Genomic DNA, 20,987 nt, shown 5'->3' with positions numbered 1-20,987 from the left:
AAAAAAATCTTATGACAGCTTTGCCATAGGGATGCCCAAGTCCAACATGAAGGGGGAAAGCAAGGTTGTGACGTAAAAAGGGAGATTTGGGAAAGGAACCAGAGAGGCTACAGAAAAATCTGAATTCCTGTTCCGTTGAGAGTTTATTTTGTGAACTTCTGACATAGCATTTGAATCATAAATTACAAACCATGGAATATCCTCTACATTCCCATCCCAAATCCCACAAAGGGAAGAAGCCATATAAATGCGTAGAATGTGGAAAGAGTTTCAGTCAGAGTGGAGGTCTGCGTTGCCATCAAAGGATCCACACAGGGGAGAAGCCATATAAATGCATGGAATGTGGAAAGACCTTCTATCAGAGTGGAGACCTGCGTACTCATAAAAGGACCCACACAGGAGAAAAACCATATGAATGCATGGAATGTGGAAAGAGCTTTAGTCAGAGTCACTGTCTGCGTTCCCATCAAAGGACCCACACAGGGGAGAAACCATATAAATGCGTGGAATGTGGAAAATGTTTCAGTAGAAATGTATATCTGCTTCGCCATCAAAGGATCCACACAGGGGAGAAACCATATAAATGCATAAAATGTGGAATAAGCTTCTGTCAGAGTGAAAATCTGCATTTTCATCTAAGGACCCACACAGAGGAGAAGCTGTATAAATGCATGGAATGTGGAAAGAGTTTTACTCGGAGTGACTTTTTGCATGCCCATCAAAGGACCCACACAGGGAAGAAGCCATATAAGTGCATTGAATGTGGAGAGAGCTTCAGTCACGGTGGAAAGCTGCGTTACCATCAAAGAATCCACTCAGGGGAGAAGCCATATAAATGCATGGAATGTGGAAAGTGCTTCTATATTAGTGGAAGTCTGAAGTCCCATCAAAGGACCCACACAGGGGAGAAACCATATAAATGCATGGATTGCGGAAAGAGCTTCTCTCAGAGTTAAAGACTGTGTTCCCATCAAAAGACCCACACTGGGGAGAAGCCATATAAATGCATGGAATGTGGAATGAGCTTTAGTCGGAATGACTGTCTGCATTCCCATCAAAGGACCCACACAGGGGAGAAGCCATATAAGTGCACGGAATGTGGAAAGAGCTTCTCTACAAGGGGAAATATGCAGTACCATCAAAGGATCCACACTGGGAAGAAGCAATATAAATCCATAGAATATGGACAGAGCTCCACTCAGAATGGCATACTGCGTTCCCATGAAAAGATCTACACGAAGGAGAAGCCATTTAAGTGTATGAAATGTGGAAAGTGCTTCTATATCAGTAGAAGTCTAAAGTCCCATCAAAGGACCCACACTGGGGAGAAGCCATATAAATGCATGGAATGTGGAAAGTGCTTCAATCACAGTGGAAATCTGAAGACCCATCAAAGGACCCATACAGGGGAGAAGCCATATGAATGCATGGAATGTGGGAAAAGATTCAGTAAAAGTGAACATCTGCATTGCCATCAAAGAACTCACACAGGTGAGAAGGCGTATAAATGCATAGAATGTGGAAAGAGCTTTAGTCAGAGTGGAAATCTGCGTTCCCATCAAAGGACTCACACTGGGGAGAAGCCATATAAATGCATAGAATGTGGAAAGCGCTTTAGTCAGAGTGGAAATCTGCGTTCCCATCAAAGGACTCACACTGGGAAGAAGCCTTATAAATGCATAGAATGTGGAAAGTGCTTTAGTCAGAGTGGAAATCTGCATTCCCATCAAAGGACTCACACTGGGGAGAAGCCATAGAATAACTTGGATAGTGTGAAGTTCTGCATTTTTGTTAAAGGACTTGCTTTCATTGTGTGTACCTGTCTGGCAGGGGCTTGGTTTGAATGGTCCTTGTGGTCTGGTCCAGCTCTAGGATTCTATGCCCCACATAAATGCTTGGAATTTGGAAATCACTTCAGGTATGGCAGAGCAGGTATTAGGCATCAGCAAACTCACCCCTGTGACTTTCCAAGTTGTCCCAAAATGAAGCTGTACATTTTCTCAGACAAGTGTCTTCTCCCTTTCCAGGCAGACAAGGAAGGGGAGGACAGGGGAAGGGATAGAGCCCCTCCTTCGCAGTCATTGAAAATGTTTCATCATTTCAATCAGAGTTCACATCTACATAAACATTATAGAATTCACACTGGAAAGAACGATGACAATTGGCACTAGAGTGTCTTTCTAACATGAACAAAAAAAAAACCCTGTAAATTTTGGAAATGCAAGCTCAAAGTTGGGGCATTTCATCATATGTAGAAAGATTGAACAAAAATATATTTTAACCTAGAAGTAATTAACGTTAAATGAAACCAGAGTTTATTTGTTGAGAATGCTGGATGATCAAGTAGAAAGAAAACAAGGATACTTACTACAGTATATAACTACAGTGGATAGGTGGATCTGTAATTGGCTAAGCGAACGAACCCAAAGGGTGCTCACCAATGCGTCGTCTTCATCATGGAAAGAAGTGACAAGTGGAGTGCCGCAGGGCTCCGTCCTGGGCCCGATTCTGTTCAACATCTTTATTAACGACTTAGACGAAGGGTTAGAAGGCACGATCATCAAGTTTGCAGATGACACCAAACTCGGAGGGATAGCTAACACTCCAGAAGACAGGAGCAGAATTCAAAACGATCTTGACAGACTAGAGAGATGGGCCGAAACTAACAAAATGAAGTTCAACAGGGACAAATGCAAGATACTTCACTTCGGCAGAAAAAATGGAAATCAAAGATACAGAATGGGGGACGCCTGGCTTGACAGCAGTGTGTGCGAAAAAGATCTTGGAGTCCTCGTGGACAACAAGTTAAACATGAGCCTACAATGTGATGCGGCAGCTAAAAAAGCCAATGGGATTTTGGCCTGCATCAATAGGGGAATAACGTCTAGATCCAGGGAAGTCATGCTCCCCCTCTATTCTGCCTTGGTCAGACCACACCTGGAATACTGTGTCCAGTTTTGGGCACCGCAGATGAAGGGAGATGCTGACAAGCTGGAAAGCGTCCAGAGGAGGGCAACTAAAATGATTAAGGGTCTGGAGAACAAGCCCTATGAGGAGAGGCTTAAAGAGCTGGGCATGTTTAGCCTGCAGAAGAGAAGGCTGAGAGGAGACATGATAGCCATGTACAAATATGTGAGGGGAAGTCATAGGGAGGAGGGAGCAAGCTTATTTTCTGCTGCCCTGCAGACTAGGACACGGAACAATGGCTTCAAACTACAGGAAAGGAGATTCCACCTGAACATCAGGAAGAACCTCCTCACTGTGAGGGCTGTTCGGCAGTGGAACTCTCTCCCCCGGGCCGCGGTGGAGGCTCCTTCTTTGGAGGCTTTTAAGCAGAGGCTGGATGGCCATCTGTCGGGGGTGCTTTGAATGCGATTTCCTGCTTCTTAGCGGGGGGTTGGACTAGATGGCCCTTGAGGTCTCTTCCAACTCTACTATTCTATGATTCTAATATACTTTGTGCAGAAATTGAAGGAACATCTCATTCCAATGCAAGAAGAATGGCAAATGAAGATGTGCAGATTAGCAAAAATGAACAAACTGACAACAAACTGACCACAGCTGGGCTGTGGCGCAGGCTGTTGAGCAGCTGCAATAAATCACTCTGACCATGAGGTCATGAGTTCAAGGCCAGCCCGTGGCGGGGTGAGCACCTGTCAATTAAAAATAAAAAATAGCCCCTGCTCGTTGCTGACCTAGCAACCCGAAAGATAGTTGCATCTATCAAATAGGAAATAAGGTACCACTTATAAAAAAAGTGGGGAGGCAAGGTTAACTAATTTACGACCTGGAATAAGGAAGTGCCGTCAGAGTGGATGATGAAGCAGTTGCTCCCCCCTATGGCCAGAATCGAACATCCCCTCAGGAGAAGGTTAAATTGCCTCTGCGTCTGTCTCGGTCTCTGTCTGATGTGTTTATGGGCATTGAATGTTTGCCCTATGTGTGTATAATGTGATCCGCCCTGAGTCCCCTTCGGGGTGAGAAGGGCGGAATACAAATACTGTAAATAAATAAATAAACAATATGGGCAAATGTCAGTTGTAAGGTTTATTAATTCAAGGAGTGTTATCAAAAGTAGAAGTGTGATTACTCGTATAAAGCATTTTTTAAAGTGAGTATAATAATACGGGATACAAATTAACAGCTATAATGAGGCTTGTAAAATGTACCCATGTCTATCTGTTCGTTCAGTTTGTGTGTCTGTAGGTATCTGATTGGTGTATTTGTTTCTGATTTAGTTTTGTGTTTTCCGTATTAGTTAGATTGTTGTGTAGTTCAAGCATGATATACAATTTGTACCTTTTTTGTATTATTGCTTTTGATCTCTTTATTATCTTTTATTTTGCAAAAACGGGGAATTTATAAAGGTAAAAGTTTCTGAAATGAAGGATGGATAGATTTAGCTGTAGAATAAAATGGAGTTTTATGCTTAAACTAGATTGCCTTTGAATATCATTTCCTGTCTCTGTGTTGGTGGCATGGGTTTCTATTTATAGCTCTGCCCACAGAAATTCTGGCAATTTTGCACCCAAAAGCATAGTTCTAGCAATTTCAATCAGGCTCCTATTTTGATGAAGAAAATAGGGAAGGAAATTCTTGTGGGCAATGCCATAGCGCTTGATTAGGCCATTAACCTTCTCATTGCAAAATTCCTTCACATTATTCATACTCAAAGTTTCAGGCAATCTCTTTAAACTGATTTTTCACTCTTGCCAAAAATTCCTTCATTTTTTCATACACCTCATCCTTGTTTTTCAAGAAAAACGCCATGGTAAATTTTGAGAAATGATCAGTAAAAGTCAAAATATATAAACTTCCATTAATAGATGGAATTCTCATTGGATAGAGACAGAAATCCCCTTATAGGAATCCCTCATTCTAATCCTGCTTTCTCAGTCTAGGTACTCATTGGGACTGGAGATTGTAGAGTCCAGGATGACACCCAACAGGATTCAATTTTAATGTCTAGAGATGACTTTTCTTAACTTATATGGTTTAATGTATATGCTTATTATTTTTACATTTTTATTTATATATGACATTGAACTGTTGCCAATTTGTAAGCCTCTCTGAGTCCCCTTCAGGGTGAGAAGGGTGTATTATAAATATAGTAAGTAAATAAATCACTACTTGTAGCAACAAGTCAATTAGGATACAAAGCATCTGTCTCTAACCACACCTAGAAACTAGGAAAATGTCCATGGATAATAAAATGAATGTACCCTCTTTCATGGCATAATAGTCACACTTTCCCCCCTTTCTTTCATCAAAAAAAGGAAGGTGCAATTATTACAGGAGAAAAAAAATCTGTTTTTTTAAAATGCCTTCCCTCTTAAAGGGGAGAAAAAGAAGAGATGATCCCACCTCAAACAAACAGTTGTTTGTTTTTTTAACTGTATTTATTTATTTATTTACAGTATTTATATTCCGCCCTTCTCACCCGAGGGGACTCAGGGTGGATTACAATGAACACATACATGGCAAACATTCAATGCCAACAGACAAACAACATACAGTATAGACAGACACAGAGGCATTTAACATTTTTCCAGCTTCACGATTCCGGCCACAGGGGGAGCTGTTGCTTCACCGTCCACTAGTGGCTGTACTTCCTCATTCCTTTCCTCGTGTTTTGCTGGCAGTTTTATGGTGTTGTAAATTAGTTAAATTAGCCTCCCGCATAAAACGTACCTAAATTTCCCTACTTGACAGATGCAACTGTCTTTCGGGGCTGCATAGGTCAACAGCAAGCTGGGCTATTTAATGGTCGAGGGCTTAATCCGACCCGGGCTTTGAACTCAGTAGTGATTTATTGCAGCAGGTTACTAGCCAGCTGCGCCACAGCCCGGCCCTGTAGAGCCTTTGGGGCTGATTTCCCCTTCTTTCTCCAAAGGCAAGGCAGCTGAAAACCTATCAAATTGAGGTTTCTGGAGCTGCACTTTTTCCTGTTTTTCAGCTGCTTTGCCAAAGAGAAAGGAGAGAAGAGCTTCAGAGACCATCTTGTTGTAGTTTTTAAACTGCATTGCCTTTGGAGAAAGAAGGGGAAATGAAGGGCGAAGGAATGAAGGGGAAATCAGCCCCAAGTGGGGTGCAATAATTATGCGAGGAAAACTCATAATACCATGAAATAAACCAGGATGGTGGTGGTGAAAGAGCACCGGAGATGGAGGTCACGGGGTGGCTTTGGAGTGGGAGAACGTGGTGGAGGGACTCCTGTCTAGTTCTCTCAGATCTGATGTACGCAATCTCTCTGGAATATGGAATGGAAGTTAGGTTGTCCATAATTCCCGGTAATCTGTATAGAACTCCTTGAAAGATGTATATACGTGTGTTTGTCACCTTGTTCGAAGTTTTAAAAACAGGCTGAATGCCCATCGTTCAGGTTTCATTGACAGGGGAACTAGATGACGTTTGATTTCGCTTTCTACTGTGGAGTCCAATCACCTGTCTTTCTGTGATGTTGTGGTGTCCAAGACAGAGATGCAGCTGCTTAGATATTGTATATCCTCCTTCTGTTTTCTATAGCAGATATTCCTGTCCTGGAAAGAGGTTGGACTTGATGATCTTTGTAGGTCACATCCGACTTTTTGATTCGTTAAGAACACCAGAGCCAATGCTTAAACTCCCCTGGTCCTGGGAAATTGCTGCAATAAAGAAAGAAGCCTTTAGCAAAGCAGGGTTGATGCTCCACTGGCGGAGCCCCCAGTGGCGTAGTGGGTTAAAGCCTTGTAACTTGAAGGTTGTGTTGCTGACCTGAAGGCTGCCAGGTTTGAATCCCACCCGGGGAGAGCGCGGATGAGCTCCCTCTATCAGCTCCAGCTCCATGCGGTGACATGAAAGAAACCTCCCACAAGGATGGTAAAAACATCTGGGTGTCCCCTGGGCAACGTCCTTGCAGACAGCCAATTCTCTCACACCAGAAGCGACTTGCAGTTTGTCAAGTTGTTCCTGACATGAAAAAAAAATGCTCCACTGGCAGGTAGCCCTCCAGAAAACAAGGTCATCCCTTCTTGGCACAATGGAGCAGCTCAGGAGGGACCTGAGAGAAATTGGTTTCCTGTCCATTTACATTGCAAAAGCAGGCAAGAAGAAAGAAGCTATTGTGATCAGTGCAGCTGATGTTTTTAAAGGCATTACTAAACATTATTTTCATCCCAGCATGCCAATGGACAAGATGTTAAAACCACAGGAACGTTGTTGGGAGGGAAAAGGCAGTGAACCACCCTCTGCTTCCTATGGCCCTTTGACAGGATGGCCATTTCTGGTTATACAAGTTGAGAATCTGTTATCTATAAATCCAAAGCACTCTATTCAGCATTGCAAACATTTCGGCGTTAGGCATTTAGAGCTGCAGAACAAAGAATCAATTTTATTCAAGGGGCATTTCTGCATTTCAGGTTATCACAAGCAATGCCATTTTGGAGGCAAAAGTCTGCTAAGCAAGATAGTTGTAGCCAGAGCCGGATTCCTGGTTGGCCCATCACAGGTGCCTGGGGGCCAGTGGCTCAAGTTTTGAATCGCTTGACACCACCTGTGTTTTGGGAAGCCAAGATGGTGAAATGTGGAGGTCCCATTCCTAATGCAGTGCTTAAATGTTTGAATGCATTGGGAGTGGGAGTTAGGGCAGGATGGAAGGCAGTAATCGGGCTCGGATGGGTCCTTTTGACTGTGCTCTGTGATGTCTCAGTGGAAAAGAAGACAGCAAGCTAAAGATATTTTAGCTTTAAAAGATCAGCAATTTCTCTTGAGAGAAGCCTTGGAAAGCACACAAGGGAGGGTGGATTTGGCTGAGAAAAAAGCCACTACTCTGGCTTTTCACTTTGCAAAAATTAAACATTAATGTATATGAAGAAAAAGCACATGTCTTACCCATGTACTTACTTACTTAGGCAATCCCTTGTTGTCCGGGTATGATGGCCTTCCGAGTATAGTGTTTTGGTGGTGCACCAGCTGTGACCATTCTTCAAGAAGCCTGACTTGGCCACGGTGGTCCATGCCTTGGTTATATCTAGACTGGACTACTGTAATGTACTCTACGTGGGGCTGTCCTTAAAGACGGCCCGGAAATTCCAACTAGTCCAAAGATCTGCAGCCAGGCTCCTGACTGGAGCTAGTTAGAGGGATCGGACAACTCCTCTACTTGGCTCCAGAGAGTTAACGTTCATCTTTTTTTCAGAGAACATTGAACCCAGCAAGTGATGGATCTGGACCAAACTTAGCACACAAACCCAACACTGCCAACTTGGGGTGATTAATCTTGGCATTAGAGTTATAGTTCACCCCTATTCAGAGAACTCTGAACCCAGCAAGTGACAGGTCTGGACCAAACTTGGCACACAAACCCAACACTGCCAACTTGGGGTGATTGGCCTTGGCATCAGAGTTATAGTTCACCCCTATTCAGAGAACTCTGAACCCACCAAGGACAGATCTGGACCAAACTTAGCACACAGACCCAACACTGCCAACTTGGGGTGATTGACCTTGGCACCAGAGAGAATACTGAATCCAGCAGATAACGGATCTCGACCAAACTTGCCACACAGGCTCAACATAACCAACTGTGAATCCTGGCAGATGTTTCAGGAAGATTGTAAGCTTAACACAGATAGTCCACTTATATACAGAAAATAAAATAAATGAGTTCAGCAACTAGGTTAAACGTTAAGCTTATTATACTGTTAGAATTCACAGTAATCACAAACAATATGATATGGGTTTTGTCTCTCTGAAGTAGTATATAAGTGGGCTATTTGTGTTAAGCTTACTAACTCAGGAACCCATTCACATTGTACATTTCGGAAAGATTGCCATAGGAATCTGGGAATTGTAGTTCGCCCTTATCCAGAGAGCACTGAACCCAGCAGATCCGGACCAAACGCGCCACACAAACCTAACACAGCCAACTTTGTCTAATGGCAAGGTTTGGGAGTGATTGAATTTGGCATCCGGGGGTTACAGTTCACCTGTATTCAGAAAACACTGAACCCAGCCAACGTCAGATCTGGACCAAGCTTGGCACACAGATCCAACATGGCCAACTGTGAAGACTGGGGCGGTTTCGAGGTGATTGCCCTGGGAATCTGGGAGTTTTAGTTCACCCTTGTCCAGAGAACACTGAACCCAGCAGATGACGGATCTGGGCCAAATTTGGCACACAGACCTAACAATGCCAACTGTGAAGACTGGGACGGTTTCAAGGCGATTGCCCAGGGAATCTGGGCCAAATTTGGCACACAGACCCAACATGGCCAACTGTGAAGACTGGGGGCATTTTTGGAGGATTGACCCAAGATTTTTGGGAATTGTGGTTCACCAACATCCTTATGCATTATCTTATGGGAACATCCATAAAAAATGAAAGCAAAGACTGAGGTTTTTTTTTTTATAAGAAACAGTGTAACATAGGACCAAATAGATATTATCTCACATCCAAAAACAAACAAGGCCGTTTTCAAAAAACCTGGACACTGCCGAATAGCCAAGCTAGAACTCATCTATAGGTCAACATCATATATACGTTGTGGGCAAGTTTTGGGGCCAAGATGTTGGGTTTTGACACCCTTTCTGTGGCTCCCAGAGGCCTCCGACCCAAGTATTCAAATGCCGGGTTGTTGTATGTCTTTCGGGCTGTGTGGCCATGTTCCAGAAGTATTCTCGCCTGACGTTTCACCCACATCTATGGCAGGCATCCTCAGAGGTTGTGAAGTATGGATAAACTAAGTAAGGAAAAATGCCATTAGCAATATCGTGGTTGAGAGAAGGGTTGGTGTTTCTAGACTTATATATGACTATATAGGTCAGGGGTCCCCAAAGTAAGGCCCAGGGGCTGGATGAGGCCTTGGAGGTCAGTTCCCCAGCCCCTGCCCCCAAACTTTGGTTCTAGGGTCACCTTCAATCTGAAACTATTCGAAGGTCCACAAGAACAAGAATCCTAATTAACTTGATCCTCCCCTCTTTGAAAGAACCTCAGAAGACCCGCAGCCTTAAGAAAGATCAGAACATTCTGAAGGACCCATTTAATCCGACATATTTAGATAAAAGAGACAGCTTTTATCCTAGAGCTGTAATGATATTGAACTCCATTGTTTCGCATTGATGTGGCACTGGGGGCTGTGCAGTGGTGTATGGAGTGTGGAGGGATGGGTGTGTTGTTTTTTAATGTGTGCTGGGGAAAGCACTTAATTTTGTTGTACAATGACAATGAAGTCATTCTATTCCATTCAAATAAGATATGCACTATGTGCATAGGAATTTGTTCATTATTTCTTCAAACTACAGTGTGGCCTCCCAACCGTCTGTGGGACCGTGAACTGGCCCTCTGCTTTAAAAGTCTGAGGACGCCTGGTATAGGGTATTCCTTTTTGAGATGCCACTCAGTGAGAAGACTAACAGAGCCATGCTGGCATTCAGCAAATGCTGATTGTCGTGTGGCATATTCTCTCGTCATGGATTCTCTGATGTAAAGTCAGGCTAGTTCTTTGGCTGAAGCTCTTCCCGCAATCGGAACAGGAGTACGGTTTCCCTCTGGTGTGGATTCTCTGATGTCTGACAAAGGTGGACCGGTCACTGAAACTCTTATTGCATTTTGTACATTTCTACCCAGTGTGAATTTTCTGGTGTGACTTGAGAGAGTAACTCCGACCAAAGCACTTCTGACACTCCAAACACTGATATGGTTTCTTTCCAGTGTGGATAATCTGGTGTTTCTTGAGGGTGGTCCTCTGCCTAAAGCATTTCCCACACTCCAAGCATTGATATGGCTTCTCTCTGGTGTGGATCCTTTTATGTCTGACAAAGGTGGACCGGGCACTGAAACTCGTATTGCATTATGTACATTTATAGGGCTTCTCCCCAGTGTGAATCTTCTGGTGTGACTTGAGAGAGTGACTCCAACCAAAGCATTTCCCACACTCCAAGCACTGATACGGCTTCTCCCGGGTGTGGATTATCTGGTGTTTCTTGAGATCAGCCTTCTGACCAAAGCATTTCCCACACTCCAGGCACTGATATGGCTTCTCCCCTGTATGGGTTATCTTATGTGAAGTAAGGTGTGCACTCCGACCAAAGCATTTCCCACACTCCAAGCACTGATATGGCTTCTCCCCTGTGTGGATTATCTTATGTGAAGTAAGGTGTGTACTCCGACCAAAGCATTTCCCACACTCCAAACATTTAAACAGCTTCTTCCATTTTTGGATCTTTGGATGGTTCATCTTACCAAGATCCGAATTCATACACTGTCTCTCATCTGCAGGAATACTTTGATTCAGGTATATGTTGGAACTTGTCCCTTCATAAAGAGTTTCACATTCATTCAGCTTTCCACTCTGATTTAATGTCTTTGCAAACATTAAATCTGATTCATTCTGAGGGCGAGGTCTACTAAGAACACTGGAGAAAGCGGTCCTCTTTTTTTCCTCCTTGCTTTCCTGCTGCATTGAGATTTCGTGGGAGTCTCCCACCTGAAAGGGGAAGGATTTGGCTTCCGGCTTTTTCGTGTGGCTTCCACCTTGGCTCACAGCCCCATCTTGGCTCCAAAAATTCTCCTTTAATGCTTCACTCCCTGTTCTTTCTGGGGAATCCTCACCTGGTTGCCTCTCATTCTCACTTTTCCTTTCATCGCCTGTTGGAAATAGAGCAGAAGGCAAATTAAGACCCATTTTCACCATGAAAATTTCATAGTCTGAGAAAGTTTCTGAACTTTGAATAAGAGTCAAAAGAAAAGCTGAAACCTATACAGATTTTCTATTTTTCATTTCCTCACGCAGCATAAAATTCTGTGGTTCAACAAGCTTCATGTTTATTTATTCAGATTTTTTACTTCGATGCCCAGAACTGGATACAATAATTCAGGTGAAGATTGACCAGTGATGATGAGAATTTCCATACAGGGGTCTGCCCATGCAGTCCCTTGACTTACCTCAGGAAAGGGAAACTTTGGCCTTCCAGATAATACAACTTTCAATCTTTTCTGGCAAAGCATTACAGCATCTTGGAGCTCCATGTACCTGGCAGACTATTGGGCTTAAACTATCTAAAGATCTACGGCTGTGGTTCCCAACCGTTGGGTCCCCAGGTGTTTTGGCCTACAACTCCCAGAAATCCCAGCCAGTTTACCTGGAAACACACTGTGTCCAATTCTGGGCATCGCAGTTGAAGGGAGATGTTGACAAGCTGGAATGTGTCCAGAGGAGAGCAACTAAAATTATCAAGAATCTGGAGAACAAGCCCTATGTGGAGCAGCTTAAAGAGCTGGGCATGTTCAGCCTGCAGAAGAGAAGGCTGAGAGGTGATATGATGAGGGCCATGTATCAAGATGTGAAAGGAAGCCATAGGGAGGAGGGAGCAAGATTGTTTTCTGCTGCTCTGGAGACTAGGAACAGTAGCTTCAAATTACAGGAAAGGAGATTCCACCTGAACATTAGGAAGAACTTCCTAACTGTGAGAGCTGTTCAGCAGTGGAACTCTCTGCCCCAGAGTAAGAGGGAGTATCCTTCTTTGAAGGCCTTTAAACAGAGATTGGATAGCCATCTGTCAGGGGTGCTTTGAATGTGATTTTCCAGATTCTTGCCAGGGGTTGGACTGGATGGCCCACAAGGTCCCTTCCAACTCTATGATTCTAAGGGAACACCCGACTCAGGGGGAGAAGCAGACACAGTGCTGTGGTTAGTCTAGGAAAAACATCCCCAACACCCAAGGAAACAAACAGACCGTTCTTCGTACCCAAGGGTCCAGTATCCCCATCGTCATCTTCCTGTTTGGTCTCCACACTAAACTCCTTCTGCTCCGTCTCAGGCAGGGCTTGGCCACCTTCAGGGGAACCCACCGTCTCCTCTTCCTTTAACAGCACCTAAAACATTGATCATTTGTTAACCGAATGTATATCTCACGTATATGGCTTTCCTCTGTTCTACATAGTCTACATAGTATTTGTGAGGTAGGTCAGTGCCAGAGAAAAGAACTGGCCCAGGATCACACAATGAGTTTAATGGTCCGGAAGGGACCTGAACCCAGATCTCACGAGTCACAATCCCACATTAAACCTACTGCCTGGGCATTTGATGGGGGCTGTATTTGCTCTTTGCAGTGCACTCCTCACCTGCACTGTATTTCAACTTTTTCTTAAAGTAAAATCTCAGTATGCCCACTAGCTCATGGGAGGCCATTTTTCCATGTTTTTCTCCTTCCATGACTGTTTCGGGCACAAAAGAGGCCTTTTTAAAATCACAAAATAAACTGAGAATTAACTATTGGGGCAGAGGAGATGCTGGGAGCCCCATATAGTCTACATTCAGTTACTATCCTGGCTAGATAAGTGAAGAAGACCTGTTGGAGCCTTGCACAAAGCAGCCCTTTGGGAAGCCTGGAACCCAATGAACGGTCCTCACCTGCTTTGCCTGATGCCTGGACTCTTGTTCTTGCTGCTTCTGGAGGAAGTCCTCCACCAAGGCCACCGCCTGGGAGCAAGTCTCTGGACCACATTTCTTGACCCAGGCCTCTATCTCTGGAGGCAGGACGGCCAAGAACTGCTCCAAGACCAGCAGCTCCAGGATCTGCTCCTTCGAATGCCTTTCAGCTTTCAGCCACCGGCAACACAGTTCCTGAAGCTGCCCGTAAGCCCCTCTCGGCCCCTCGGCCTCCCGGTAGCGGAAACGCCGGAAACACTGTCGCTGTTCCTCCCGCCGCATGGCATCCTTGTACAAGATGGCAGCCTTAACTTTCCCATAATCCTCCCTGCCTTCGGCCTTCAGGCCAGTGAAGGCCCGCTTGGCCTCTCCGCTCAAGGCTGGCAGGAGCCGGGGCACCCACTCCTCCTTGGGCCACCGGCAGGCTTGGGCCACTTGCTCAAAGGAGGCCAGGAAGGCTTTGGCGTCGTCCCACGGCTCCTCCCTCGACTGGGAGGTGCCCCAGTTTGGGTGAGGGCCTTCCAGGCCCTTCAGGAACTCCTGCCATTGGGTTTCCCACTGCTGAAGCGAGTCTTTGTCGGGCTCCTGTTTCACCTCCGTTGGTCTCCTTGGCAGGAATGCCTCTGTCGTCCCAACATGGCAGCTCCCTCTCACTTCCCATGGCACCTGCTTTGATATAAGTCTTGTAAGGTCTTCTCGGGTCTCCATTTTCATCCTCGGACAATACTAGCCTGAAATCGTGGGAAATGCTAAAGTCTACTGCGGCTGTCTAAACATCCGCCTGGAGCGTACCGCCTGGCAAAATTGAAAGAAAAAAGAAGAATTTTATACAACATTCAGTTTTTAAAGAGGAAGAATTATGAAAGCAAAGATGCAGGGCTGGAACAGAACTGGTCATTGAACAGGTCACCAGGAAAAGGTTAAAACAGTACACTCTGACCACTGTATCCATGGGGCATACTTTCTTGAATTTACTGCAAAAACAGGAAACTATGGATTATAGCAAACTTTATTGAAATGAAAGGCTCTTCCAGCACAAAGCTGTCCTGGAGAACCTAGGCCAGGAATGTCAAGCCCAAGATTCCTAAATCTTTCACATATAGTCTCAAGAGTCAATTCCCCGATATATCCATAACACGATAGCATCAATCCAAGGCAGGCGACCTATGCCACACATGAAACGAGAACCAGGAACAGACTTATAACTTGAATACATGAATGCACAAATGTGGGACCAGGAACTGAGAGCTGTTCACCTGAATGCAATGTTGCTCTCACAAAGGATTATACCAGCAGAAACCCACTTAAAAGGCCTCAAATCCTCCCATAACATCATTCCTCACAGACCTTCTTTTCCTCTCATCTCTAAGCTGCTGGGAAAAGTGCGTCTGTCTCTGTTGAATGCGCTGCCTCCAAAGTGCCTTGATCTGGACAAACATTTGTCTCCCACATTTCTCTCAGCCTGCACTTCTGGCAGATTCTTATGAGAACTGATATCGCTTTCTCCAGTCTCATGGGAACTGCCAGGATATTCCACAACAGCTCTCTCCAAGCCACTTCTATCCTACTCTGGGCCCACTAAAACTCTCCCAGCATCCCCAGCCTCATCTTCTGAACACTCAGAATCTGACCAGGGTATAACAAGGTCTGTAAAATCAAGAAGGACATTGCTATAGCACTGATAGCTCCCCCAACAAGCTGCAACTGTCATTTTGCAAATGGCAGCCATTTTTAAAACTGGAGTTCTAAGGCGACGTCTTCAAAACAGAGGAGGACATTGCTATAGAGCTGATTTATTGTTCAATCACTCCGTCGTTTCCGACTCTTCGTGACCTCATGGACCAGTCTACGCCAGAGCTCCCTGTCGGCCGTCACCACCCCCAGTTCCCTTAAGGTCAAGCCAGTCCCTTCAAGGATACCGTCCATCCATCTATCTTGCCCTTTGTCGGCCTCTCTTCCTTTTTCCTTCCATTTTCCCCAACATCATGATCTTCTCCAAGCTTTTCTGTCTTCTCATGATGTGGCCAAAATACTTCATCTTTGCCTCTAATATCCTTCCCTCCAGTGAGCAGCCATTGGGCATTATTTCCTGGAGGATGGACTGGTTGGATCTTCCTGCGGTCCAAGGCTGATAGCTCCCCCAATAAGCTGCAACTGTCATGTTGAAAACAGCAGCCATTTTGAAGATTGGAGCTTTGAGGCGTACCTTCAAAATGAAGGAGAATATTGGTATAGAACTGACAACTCTCCCAGGAAGCTGCATCTATCATTTTGAAAACAGCAGCAATTTTGAAAACTGGAATTCTAAGGCGATGCCTTCAAAATGGAGAAGAACATTGCTATAGAACTGACAGCTCCCCCAATAAGCTGCAACTGTCATTATGAAAATGGCAGCCATTTTCAAAACTGGTGCTCTTGAGGCGATGCCAGTTGCAGCCCAAGCACCCACTTGATTCCTTTTTCACCCAAACACCACACAGATGGACAATAATAGTAATGTATTAACTTTCCTACGATTCTTCTTGTTATTCATCATTACGAACATCCTTGCCTTTTACATTTCTCAGAGAAGGGCAAGCAGGCAGGACGGTCGGAGGAGGGCCGGGCCTGCATGGCCGCCAGGGAGGAGCCTTGGGTGCTGCCACTCCGGAGGGAGAAGCTGGCCTGGAGGCTGGAGGTCCCTCGATGGCCACACACCAGGGAATGGCATGGAGGGCCTGGAAACGCCCGAGGGGACGAGGCCTCCAGGAGGATGCCCTTACGGTAAGCGCCAGTGCATCATGGTCCCTGGGTGCCGGAGCCACGCTCATTTTACATTAGAAGAAATGCCGCTCCATTTCCAAGGTTAAATAGTCCTCCATCTCTTCTCATAGATCCTTCAGCCTTCCAGATGTTTGGACTGCAACTCCCATCAGTACAGTCAGTGGAGAGGAAGGATAACGAAGGGGCAAAGGCATGCTGGTACTCCTACCATCCAGGACCCCCGCCTTCCCGCCCTCCGGCTCTCCCTCATCCTGTTCCCAAAGGAGGAGCTGCCACATTTCCCCTCAGACCTGCCCTCCCTTTTCCCTTCGTATCTTCCCTCACCTTCTTCCCTCTAAACCCAAGAACTCCGCCTCAGGCGTTTCTCCTTTTCCTCCAAAATCCTCCGGGAAAGAAAAGCAAAAGGCACGAGTTTCCCAAGAAGCCGCGTTTGGAGGAGAAGCCGGACCAGGAAGAGGAGGGCACAGGACACATCCTCCAAAACAAAACACCGCAGGAAGTCCTCTCTAGCCACCTGTAGGTCCACATCTCGGAGGTTTGCCTTCAAGCCGCCTCTGGTCCTCCAGGGTTTGGACAAAAATGCCTGGAAGAGCCGAACCTGGGAAACACGTGAGTTTTGAAGCTGGGAGGAAATGCTTTTTTAACGGGGAGGAAATTCCTCTGGCAATGTTTTAATACTTTCCCCATCTTACCCATAAGAAGAAGTGCATTTTTTTCCAATTATGTGTTCTAGAATTTTTATCTATTATTTTGTTTTATTTATTATTGTATTTCGATTAATCTCTCCATCGTTCTTATGTTCTATAAAGTGTTTTATAAATTCCTCTTTCATCGTCCTTTCAGTTCCCAGGCTTCCTCTCTGCCTGTTCTTTTTTATCCAAGGTGTGCTGCGAACATTGCCTGGAGATGGATGTTGTTCCCCTGAATTGCAAAAGGGTTTCTGGGGCAAAGAAGGGGGTTTCCTCTGCCGTGAAGCCTCCGGCACTTTGGACCTCTTGTCGGTCTCCCATCCAAGTGCAAACCAAGGCTGACCCTGCTTAGCTCCCAAGACAGATCACATCAACTGCCTTCAGGGTATTTAGTCTTAAGGTGCGCCATGTGCCTTCTTCTATTCACTGCTGGGTTTCTGTGGCCCCATGAATCACGAGGGGGTCTTCTTAGGTCAGGATACGCCCCAATCTGTATACTGGTAGAATTGGGTGGGATTGATTTTGCTATTTAGGAGTTGCAGTTGCTGGGATTTATAGTTCACCTATAAACAGAGCCCAGGACACTTGGGGTGGGTTGCGGACTCCCATCCAAGTACTAACCAGGGCTGACCCTGCTTAGCTTCCAAAGGCAGATGGGATCTGGTGCTTTAGAGCATTTGTATTTTTTAAATGGTTGAGCTCTCTCCAATTGTTTCTGACTTTTGGCCGTCCTAGAGTGAACCTATCATAGGTTTTCCTGGCAATCTTTGTTTCAGGGGAGGGGCTGCCCTGCCTTTTACAGGGGCTGAGAGAGTGTGACTTGCCCAAGGTCACTGAGTTGAGTTTCACAGCTGAGTGGAGATTTGAACCCTGGTCTCACTTCTGAAATCTTTCCCAAATACAGCAGTGTCTCACTTATCCAACACTCGCTTATCTGACGTTCTGGATTATCCAACACATTTTTGTAGTCAATGTTTTCAATACATCGTGATATTTTGGTGCTAAATTCATAAATACAGTAATTACTACATAGCATTACTGTGTATTGAACTGCTTTTTCTGTCAAATTTGTTGTATAACATGATGTTTTGGTGCTTAATTTGTAAAATCATAACCTAATTTAATGTTTAATAGGCTTTTCCTTAATCTCTCCTTGTTATCCAACATATTCGCTTATCCAACGTTCTGCCGGCCCGTTTATGTTGGATAAGTGAGACTCTACTGTATTCACTCCCTACACATTTGCCCTAAGCTACAGCACAGTGTTTCTCGATTTTCCTAATGCTGCAACCCCTTAATACAGTTCCTCATGTTGTGGTGACCCCCCAACTATAACATTATTTTCATTGCTATGGCATATCTGTAATTTTGCTACTATTATGAATCGTAAGGTAAATCTCTCTTATGCAGGGTGTATTTTTATTCACTGGACCAAATTTGGCATAAATACCTGATACGCCCCAATCTGTATACTGGTAGAATTGGGTGGGATTGATTTTGCTATTTGGGAGTTGCAGTTGCTGGGATTTATAGTTCACCTACAATCAAAGAGCCCCTTGAACCCCACCAACGATAGAATTGAGCCAAATTTCCCACACAGAACCCCCATGACCAACAGAAAATACTGGACATTGGCAACCCCTCTGACACCCCACTCATGAAGCCCTCAGGGGTCCCGATCCCTAGGTTGAGAAAGGCTGCTCTAGCATTTAACATCTTGGAGATCACACACTTCCTACTCTAGGTTTTTGGTAAGAGCTTTGAGTTCATGTGGTGAGGGACTTGGGTCTGAATCCCTGCTCAGCCCCTGGTTACGGCCAAGACTGATGCTCAGCTCAGCAGACAGAACCTCCTATGAGAACTACATCAGGCGGAGGCATTTAGACCAAAGAGCATTTGTGGTGGGAGGGGGGTGAACGAGAGGTGGCTCTCCAGTTTCTCTGTATAGATGTGGAAGGCTGAGACTTGAGAAAAGTGACAAGAAACTACAAATCACCTAATTTGAAATGTGGTACTGGTTTTGGGTATACAGTAGTCTCTCTTATCCAAGCTAAACGGGCCGGCATAAGCTTGGATAAGCAAATATCTTGGATAATAAGGAGGGATTAAGGAAAAGCCTATTAAACATCAAATTAGGTTATGATTTTACAAATTAAGCACCAAAACTTCATGTTATACGACAAATTTGACAGAAAAAGCAGTTCAATACGCAGTAATGTTGTTGTAATGACTGTATTTACGAATTTAGCACCAAAATATCATGATATATTGAAAACATTGACTACAAAAATGGCTTGGATAATCCAGAAACTTAGATAAGCGAGGCTTGGATAAGTGAGACTCTACTGTACTACCGATTTGCTATTGGACATCGACAGCAAATCCAACGTGAACTATCACTGGAAGTCTAAAAGGCTATCATGGAGATGACGTGATTAACTGGAAAAGACCATTATACTTGGTGAAGAGAAAGTTGATAGGAAAAGGGGAAGGCCCTTCTCCACTGCCACATAAGATCCAGATTATCGGCTTTGATCTGGATGATATATCAGTGTAGAAGGGGCCCTAGTCCCACTCCCTTCTGCTTTGGTCAGACCTCACCTGGAATAGGACCGTGTCCATTTCTGGGCACCACAGCCCAAGAAGGATCTTGACAAAATAGTGTGTGTTCACAGAAAAGCCACCCAAATGATCAAAGGTTTGGAAACTATGAATCCCTGTAAGGACTGGCTTAGGACACGAGTATGTTTTGCTTGGATAAAAGGCTAAGATAGGCATGCTTACATATCTCAAAGGACGTCACATTGCAATGGGGCCAAACTTGTTTTCTGCTGCTCTGGAGACTAGGGCACAAGGGGGACATGGATAATATGCCAGGAAAAAAGATTCCACCCAAACATTGGGAAGAACTTCCTGACAGACAGATGTTTTTAAGGACCTCATCACACTAGAGTTTAGATCCACTTTAAATCCACTTTGTGGAGGGGCCTTTAAACAGCGCAGCCAGACAGGTCCTGGCCTCACCAAACTACAAATCCCAGAATTCTGCAGGAGGCAGAAACCGGATTTAAAATGGATCCATGCTCTGTTGTGATGAGGCCATAAAATGGCATTTACATGGTCATTTCCATCTCCTAGCTTTCTCTGTCTGTTCTGTATCAAACGTGTGCTGCAAAAAATGCCTGTACAGTATTGATGATGCCCCCCCCCCCCCCGAATTGCAAAACCCACATGATCAAAGGCTTGGAAACTTTGGGTATGTTTCGCTTGGAGAACAGGTTAAGATAGGCACGTTTACATATCTCAAAGGATGTCACATTGAGGAGAGGCCAAGCTTGCTTTCTGCTGCTCTGGAGACTCGGACACAAAAAAAGTAATGGATAAAAATGACAGGAGAAAAGGGTTCCACCTAAACATTGGGAAGAACTTCCTGACAGATAGAGCTCTTCTGCCTTAGTATGTGTGGCTACTTTGGAGTGCGGTGGACTCTCCTTCTGTAGAAGTCTTTAAGCAGAAGCTTGATGGCCTTCTGTCCGGAATGCTTTGATTGTGTGCTCCTGAAATTTACTTGGAAGAAACCTTCCCAAGAAAACACTATGAGAAGCTGGCAGCGGTGAGGGATCCAACAGCACAGACGCCCTCATCATTGAATGAGTTGGAAGGGACCCAAAGGCCATCCGGTCTAACCTTTTCTACCATGCAAGAGCACCCAATCAAAGCATTCCAGACAAATGGCCATCAAGCCTCTGATTAAAAACTTCCAGAGGAAGCAGCATATGCACTGATGAGCAGCTGTCTGTCAGGAAGTTCTTCCTAAGGCCAGATTCTCATGGTGTTTTCTATGAAAGGTTTCTTCCAAGAAATCCACTTTATAGAATCATAGAATAGTAGAGTTGGAAGAGACCTCATGGGCCATCCAGTCCAACCCCCTGCTAAGAAGCAGGAAATCGCATTCAAAGCACCCCCGACAGATGGCCATCCAGCCTCTGCTTAAAAGTCTCCAAAGAAGGAGCCTCCACCACAGCCCGGGGGAGAGTTCCACTGTCAAACAGCTCTCACAGTGAGGAAGTTCTTCCTGATGTTCAGGTGGAATCTGAATTACCACAACCTTCCTATGAGGCTGAGA

General features: G+C 44.9%; 2 protein-coding genes across 6 annotated transcripts in view; one reads left to right on the top strand and one right to left on the bottom strand.

Annotated features, from left to right (window-relative positions):
* LOC107983594 (uncharacterized) overlaps positions 1 to 20,987 on the top strand; it is an 83,830-nt gene that overhangs the window by 53,717 nt on the left and 9,126 nt on the right. The window contains exons 1-2 of one of the 5 annotated variants that reach the window (XR_010003764.1): positions 969 to 16,172; positions 16,283 to 16,781. The exons of 1 other annotated variant lie outside the window; for it this stretch is intronic. The gene's annotated coding sequence lies outside the window, so the exon portion shown is untranslated. Of the gene's footprint in view, positions 1 to 968; positions 16,782 to 17,054; positions 17,262 to 20,987 lie in introns of those variants that run through there. 3 more of the 5 variants (XR_010003765.1, XR_010003766.1, XR_010003763.1) reach the window with 3 other exon arrangements.
* LOC100560939 (zinc finger and SCAN domain-containing protein 31) lies at positions 10,830 to 16,615 on the bottom strand. Its single transcript, XM_008121638.3, has 4 exons — positions 16,497 to 16,615; positions 13,392 to 14,204; positions 12,727 to 12,853; positions 10,830 to 11,626 (listed from the first exon to the last, which is right to left on the bottom strand). Exons 2-4 carry the CDS (start codon positions 14,121 to 14,123, stop codon positions 10,830 to 10,832), a joined length of 1,656 nt encoding a protein of 551 aa, XP_008119845.3. The 5' UTR covers positions 14,124 to 14,204; positions 16,497 to 16,615.

Source organism: Anolis carolinensis, chromosome 2 (genome assembly GCF_035594765.1).
Source record: "Anolis carolinensis isolate JA03-04 chromosome 2, rAnoCar3.1.pri, whole genome shotgun sequence".
NCBI lineage: Eukaryota > Metazoa > Chordata > Lepidosauria > Squamata > Dactyloidae > Anolis > Anolis carolinensis.
Note: the sequence above shows the minus strand (reverse complement) of the source record. Positions and strands in the feature narration are given on the sequence as shown.

Bases quoted from the DNA above. Each gene is read 5' to 3' on its own strand.
- LOC100560939 (XM_008121638.3), bottom strand. From the start codon at position 14,123: ATGAAAATGGAGACCCGAGAAGACCTTACAAGACTTATATCAAAGCAG. The intron at 12,854-13,391 runs GTGAGGACCGTT...TCAATGTTTTAG, and splicing joins CCAGGCATCAGGCAAAGCAG to GTGCTGTTAAAGGAAGAGGA. The intron at 11,627-12,726 runs GTACGAAGAACG...TATTTCCAACAG, and splicing joins TGGGGATACTGGACCCTTGG to GCGATGAAAGGAAAAGTGAG.